At 38.3% G+C, this 7,303-nt stretch overlaps 1 protein-coding gene across 1 annotated transcript in view; it reads right to left on the bottom strand.

Annotated features, from left to right (window-relative positions):
• Positions 1 to 834: 834 nt before the first annotated feature.
• LOC105623233 (rho guanine nucleotide exchange factor 28) overlaps positions 835 to 7,303 on the bottom strand; it is a 23,152-nt gene continuing 16,683 nt past the window's right edge. The window contains exons 6-17 of the mRNA XM_012204633.1: positions 7,151 to 7,226; positions 6,942 to 7,059; positions 6,649 to 6,841; positions 5,626 to 5,700; positions 4,228 to 4,284; positions 3,527 to 4,079; positions 3,208 to 3,437; positions 2,584 to 3,113; positions 2,288 to 2,490; positions 1,988 to 2,167; positions 1,227 to 1,927; positions 835 to 1,135 (exon numbers count right to left, since the gene is read on the bottom strand). Of these exons, the coding sequence (XP_012060023.1) occupies positions 835 to 1,135; positions 1,227 to 1,927; positions 1,988 to 2,167; positions 2,288 to 2,490; positions 2,584 to 3,113; positions 3,208 to 3,437; positions 3,527 to 4,079; positions 4,228 to 4,284; positions 5,626 to 5,700; positions 6,649 to 6,841; positions 6,942 to 7,059; positions 7,151 to 7,226 (3,217 nt within the window). The remainder of the gene's footprint in view (positions 1,136 to 1,226; positions 1,928 to 1,987; positions 2,168 to 2,287; positions 2,491 to 2,583; positions 3,114 to 3,207; positions 3,438 to 3,526; positions 4,080 to 4,227; positions 4,285 to 5,625; positions 5,701 to 6,648; positions 6,842 to 6,941; positions 7,060 to 7,150; positions 7,227 to 7,303) is intronic.

A 7,303-nucleotide genomic window follows, 5' to 3' on the forward strand; every position in this document is an offset into this window, starting at 1 on the left:
CGCGCGCGCGCGCGCGCGCGCGCGCACACACACACACACACACACACACACACACACACACACACACACACACACACACACACACACACACACACACACACACACACACACATCTTGCATTTCAGCAAGCAGCAACAGGTTTGTTTAAAAGATTAATCTAAAATCTTGTTTCTAAAACTGTCAGTCGGCTTGATAACATAACGCAAGAATTCAACAAGATCGGCTGATTTACTTTGCTAAACCGGCCGTTAATACTTTTTTCTCTTTCTTTTTCTTTCCTTTAATCACTTCTCTCTAATAAAAATTGCATTTTATTTTTAATATATTCCTTTCATCAAGATAATAGAATTTCGCGAGATTTGGCATAAAAATTATTGCCGTCAGTTATAGCAGTTGGAACGTAATAAAATATTATATCTCTTCCGTCTTCCAGCTATACCGAGACTAACTACTCGCATTTATTGACGATAGTGTTATTGTATGAACAAGATGGAGTATCGTATTACGTTACGATCTTGTGAAATAAATAGCCTTAAGTGCATCCTATTGTTAAGACTATCAAATCTGCAGTGAGGAAAGATTGAGCGATAGTAGAAAATGCGAAATGGTAGGAGATGAAAAAGTGTATAGTGTAAAGCAGTAAACAGATTAATCATCACAAGAAATTTATGTCGAAAATCAAAAAGATTTAACGCGGCTGCGAGACTGTTGGCTGTTCCTCGACTGATTGCGCGGTGACGGAGCCGGTGTTAAGGTCGGTGTAGTCGTGCCAGTGGTGGCGGCACTGGTACGCGATGAACGAGATGAATGTTTGCGACCGAATCGAAAGAATCGTCAGAAGAAGATCACCTCCTCCTCTGGCGGTGGTTGCTGCTGCTGTTGTTGAGATTGTGGCTCCATACTTCGCTGCTGCTGCTGCTGTTGTGTTTGCTGATGTACGTACGGGGTGTCGGGCGGTGAGCGAGTAATGCGAAGCGAGCGATTCGACAAATGCGTATGATTTCCGCCAATTCCATGGTGGTGGCTGTTCCCAAGCTCTGGTGACGAATAGGCAGACGATCCGGTGACGATCGCAGGACTGCTGCCTGCCCTGGAGTGTCGATCCGGACTATTATTGCTCGTAGTGCTACCGCTTCTGTCGAACATAGATACGAAACATAAGATTATTACTTGTCAACTAAAAGATAAATGTTTGCGATGATTAGGGTGGAATGAGCTAGTTCTACCTTGTGTTATTGTTACTCCCACTGGCAAGCTTCAGTGGTAGCTGTTGCTTAACCGGCAAATTACTCTGTACTTTCTGCTGATTCGTCGCGCTAATTAAATTTAGAGGGATGCGTTTCGTTTCGGGTTGTGCTTTACTACGTGCGCTTTGCATTTCGGCATTTTGCGTTACGTGAGATAGATGAATCATTGTCGAGCCGGTTGTGGAACTTCCGACCAGCGTTACGCCCTGTCGCTCCAATGCCTCGAGTCGTCGATACAACTGATCCCGTTGTTGCGTTACATCCCGCTGCTCCGCAGCCAATTGCTCTCTCTGTCGCGTCAATTCAGTTCGTTCCTCCTCCAATTGAGTCTTTTCCTGTTGAGATGCAACACGAAACGCTGCTTTCTCCCGGCAAAGCTGATCCTGCAAGTTCCGTAATTCTTCCAATTGACGATTCGGATTCGGTCGGCTATTGGATGGTTTGCCCTCTTTACAAGCAGCCAATTGCGCTTGCAGGCTATCGATCGTTGTCATTTGATTACTTATTATACAGAGCAACGTATAAACATGATGAGACAAACGTATCGCCGCCCATTGCTGATCCTTGTTTGTCTCCAATTCTTGGCCGCCTTTCTCATCGGGATTTTCTTTGGGTAACTCGCACAGTTTCGGAACGGGAATTACGGTATGCGTCATGTTCGAATCACGTGGATATCTTTCCTAAAAATCAAATATTATTTTATATGATTATTTGACATTTACTTGTTCATTTATACGTACTTTATTATGATCAAAACCGGCAAATGTTTCGGCCCTTCGAGGAACGCAAAGAGCTGGTGGAATGTAAGCTTCACTGTGACGTTCACCGGCGGAGCTTAAGCTTCGTGACAAAGTAGCGCCGCCCGCGCTGAACGACAGCGAGCTAGCGAGACGTGTCGCTTCTTGCACGGCCACAACTACCTGTATCCAATATAAAATTTAATTTTATTAATCTGCCGATTTATAAATTAAAAATCCACAATAATTTAATTTATAAATAATATTCATTGGATGAGATGGTATTAATTGGATAATACTAACTTCTTGCCATAATTGAGTGGTATCAGTTCCTTCATTGTGCACTAGCCGAGTATAATCGGCACCTTCTTTCTCAGGCTTTTCAATTTTCTCGTTATCGCTTTCGTTCCCACTCCAAACATTCGCCGCTTGTAAGAGTCGCATTTGCAAGTTCATCTTCTCTTCAAACAACAGCGCTTGCTCTGCATCTTTCTTTCGCAATTCACCTGAGACAACACAATTGTTTATTTGAATACATTAGAAAAAGCAAAACGATATTAGAAGTTACGAAAATGTTGAAAAGAGCTAAAAGAACATACCGACGATTCTAAGTATATGTGATTCCTTAATCTTAGCAATACGTTGCTTCTCTTCACTAGAGACTAGCGAAATCGAGGAGGCGCGAGTATCTCGCAATTCATTATTATTTTCAGTCAGTGTGTCGGTTTCGTTTTCGGGATCTTGTGGGCAAGCCTCGACCGCCGACCGAATAGCCTGTATCCATAATTGTTTGTCCTTTGGCTTCTGAATCTTTAGTTCGAACATTTCTGGTTCGGCTGGGTTACTGCTTATTAGATAAATACTAGATTCTTGACGAGCCTTTTCGCGAACCAGCAGTTTTTGCAATGATACTATACCCGCTTTATTGTCAGGCACGAAGAACGCATATTTCTGATCTCTCTCAGCCAAGAAAAACAATATGTCTGAGAGAACGACCACTACAATGGCAGTCATTTTGCCACGACCTTGCATTAAGTATGCAGTGCCCTCGAACTTCAGAATTCTATTAATTATATCTGACTTCTTGAATTTAGCACCACGATACGTCGCGAATGACTTCGCGTCGATCCTATAAAAATGTTAATATTTATAATAATATATTTCGAAAAATTAACCACGCGAAAAGTAAAGAATAATCAAAAGAAAAAAAAGTCGAAACTTACTTATTGTATATTTCTAATTTTCTATCTTCTCGCTCTTTGTCAGCTACACAAGCATCTACATCAGCTAAAATCTCTTTAACAAGAATCAATGCTTTACGTAAATCTTCACTTTCCTCTTGTGCAATGCCAGTTTTAATGAGCGGCTCGATCAGCAACGGATACTTCGTCAAACGTTGAGTAACGAAAAGTATACATTCGGGTATACCTTTCTTTTTCAACAAAGGATTTGTCTAAGAGTATAAATTATTATTTCATTTAATGAATCGTACCATTTAAATCTACATTGGTCATTTGCTAGTTATTCATTACTAAAACTTACCTGACAATGGCGAACGAAACGGGCGAAGCGAGGATCGTTACGCAAGTAATACTTGTATACTTCGACAGCGTCCCGATGACGACTGCAAAATTCTCCATATGCACTCTTCATGCGTTGCGCGTTGTCGTTCGAGAATTGCTCAACTAGAATGTCGGCGATCGTAGAAACCACGGGGTTAGCACTCTGCCGTTTTTGCAGTAACCGTAGAAATCGCAGATGGATATCGATCAAATCCCGTAGTCGGGGAAACATGCGCTTGAGATCCGGCTGGCCCAGACGAAAATGTCGTCGCAATCCTTCCGCGAAGATCTTCTCCATGGCGAGTAACACCAAACAATGATGTTTTTCCGTGAGCACGAATTCGTATATATGTTCCTGCCTCTTTACTTCGCGATCGCAATGATCGACGAGACGTAATGCAATATTACGTCCGATCGCGGAGCTCCAAGAATCGGGCTCCTCCTTTCCCAATGTCAGCTCAGGATCTAGTTCCTCAAGATCTGCTACCGTGAACTGATGAGCATCGTCCCCAAAATCAAATTCTTCCCATCCGCTGAAATAAGAAAAATCACTTTATTTAGTTTTTTGTTGTTCACAGCGTTACGATATGCGTAGTACGTCTATCTCGATTAAAATTTGCGGATTCAACTTTATTATAATATCTATGAAAAAAAGAAAAGAGAAAAGATATATTTACAAACCTTAGAAGATCACGATGTTGTCCGCTCTCGGCATCTTTTTCTTCGTTTATCGTTTGACTGAAAGAAAGATATAGCTTTGTTTCATAAAGCACAATTTATGATTAATAAAGAAAAGTTTTATTCTCCCATAAATAAGGCACACAATGTTAAGGTTGAACTTCAGCTTGAAAGACTCTTGAAATTAATGTATTGAGCCGGCCTTTTAAAAAGACTGTGGATTATGATGTGTTTTAAAATATTTAAAAATTTTAGTATTTTCTCAGCATCTTTTCTATACAAACCTTGCAGACGATATTTTATATCTTCATTTAAGCATATATAAATCTTCATCTAATTCTCATTACATAATCAATGTCGTTCATTGCAATGCATGGCCAATAAAACTAGCGGTCTAATTGTAAGATAAATTCAGAAAGATAAAAAGTCTTTGATATTAATATATAGCAAAAAGCCATTCGCAGATGAGCACTAATCTGCAAGAGTCGGAAACTCCGAGTTCAGATCGGGTGGTACATGCGTTATAGATGCAACCACTTGTTTTCTCTCCTATTGTGTCCTACAATTTACTTAAACTTTTCCAGTAATCGAGAACACGGGATCACTATATGAAGCATTACGGGAGACTCGAAGAACAGCACCCATTTTATATTTTTATTAAATCTTAATCCCGACCCAAAACTTTACAAACTATTACGAGAATATGATTGTCTATAGTGAGATACGAAATCTCGTGACACATTGAGAAACGAAGATGGGAACGACAAGAGAAAGAAACGTGATAAACTCGTTGAAAGGGCGAGGTGTAAAGTAGAAAGGAGAGATAGAAACTGGTAACATGTCATGAACATGTATCTACTGTGATAATATATTGTTTTCGCTGTGTAATTACTTGTGGAAAAATTACCTTACGGATTAATGCTCGCGACTTACGCGCTATAATTTAGGTGAAGATTACAATGACAAGAGATAACATAAAACATATTATTGAATGGGCATAAATCATAGAAGCAAGCACAAGATCAGAAGCAAAGGCAGGGCAAGATGATGTCTCTTCCAGGTATATAAGACAAGACGGCAGAAGTTGATTGCCGTTGTTGGACAATATGCATGTATGTGTATGTGTGTATATGTGTAGTGTGCGAGAAAAAAATCGAGAAACGAGAAACGCGCGTCTTTCCTAGACGCGTTGTAAAGCTGGATCCAGATTAAGCAAAAGATCGCAAACAAATGTAAATAAACAACTTGCTTCAATGAATGTAAATGTTACATGAAAGCAAGTTGTTGATTTATGTTTGTTTGCACTCATTTATTTGATCCACATTCAGCTTGAGATACACGAACAGAAACGAATGCTTTCGACAGAATACAAGAGGAACACATCAGATATCAGAGACTTACTTGACTCCAAGTTTAGTGGCGACTCGCCGCCAAGGGCTGTAGCTTGACACGGTTTTCTTGTGGCTGTTAATTTCCCTTTAATCGTCGTACAATCGATCAGTTTGCACGTGGTTGCACGAGAGGGAATGCACGGGAGAAGGAAAAAGCACATACTGCATTAGGGCAACTTCATTTCGCCTATTAGGCCATTTTTTCTTCATTTCCATGTTTCTTGCTAATTCTTTTCTTATGCTTTTTGATTTTACACGTCGATACCTATCTTTAACAAATCGTTCCCACACGCAAGAATTTCTGTTCATTAATAAATATACAATCCTTTTTTCTTTTTAAATCGACATAATGTAATTAAAATTTAAAATCAAATGATTCTTGGAGTTACGTCAATGAGTTTGATAACGTTTTATTATCACGTAATTATTGATAGTATCAGTCGCTAGTATTATCTTTGTAGCTTGTGTACTTATATGTAATAATAGCAAACCGAAAGCTAGCTGAGGTAGTATCTGAGCATGGTATATTCTGTATAAAGTAATACGCATAATATAAATGTAAAAAACAATATTATATCAAGATGTAGCGGCGCGATGCTGAACGCGCTAAAGCTTGCCGTACTATTGATGTTGCTAAACTGCGAAATTAACCAGAAATAATAAGCTTTTGAGCCAGCCAAAGCTTCGGAGTAATAAACAAATGCATAAATTTTATTTGGTTTAAGATTTTCTCCATCTTTTATACTATTTTTTATATGTATTAAATATAAAATTTTTTTAGTTGATAAATTATCAAATCTTCTTTCTTATCTAAATATCTAAATATGAAGTGAATTCTAATTCATCAATAATTGCCAATTAAATTAAGCAGTGATTTGAGTTATTCATTAATCATTTCGTATAATCAAAAAAAGTTCGTTATAAACTCCGAGTTTCAGCCCAGCCATGCTATTTGCGTGCGAATCTTGAACCACAGATACGCAGATCCAATGCAAAAAAAAATGTATAATCTTTATCGATATAAGTTTATTACCTTCCGCTCCCGGATGAGGTTGGTAGTGGTAGCGACGTCGTAGAACCCCGTTTGTTGATGCTGCTGTTACTCGAGATGGAAACGTTGGATAAAGACTTTGTTGCGAATTTGCCAGAGTGATGCTTAGATTTGATGCATTCCAACACTACTTGATCCTTACATCCCTGATTTTGATGAACCGACGTTCCGCAATCTGATTTTATAAAAATTAAATAGAATATAATTTTAAAAAAGTTAATTATAACATTTACGGCAATTGTGAGTTATTTAATTTAATATAACGATTTTCTTACTGTCACAATGAAGGAGAGGTTTATTCGTCGAATGTTTCATACAAACATCACATAAGCTTCCCTGAGTTCCTACTATTACCCACAGATGCTGTTGACTAGTCTTCTTTCCGCTTTTATCCTGAAATAAGATTTCAGCATGGTTCATTGGAAATGTTCTTTATCAGATAATATCAGATAATCTTTATCAAATAATTTTTTTTTAGACTTACCTTCTTTTTGCGGAAGAAAATAGAACCGCGCTTTCTTCTTGTCTTTTCGGAATGATGATCATCATATGCAGTACTACTGAAAAATAAATAAATAAATAAATAAATAAATAAATAAATAAATATATATATATATATATATATATATATATATAT

Source organism: Atta cephalotes (assembly GCF_000143395.1).
Source record: "Atta cephalotes unplaced genomic scaffold scaffold00054, whole genome shotgun sequence".
Lineage (NCBI taxonomy): Eukaryota > Metazoa > Arthropoda > Insecta > Hymenoptera > Formicidae > Atta > Atta cephalotes.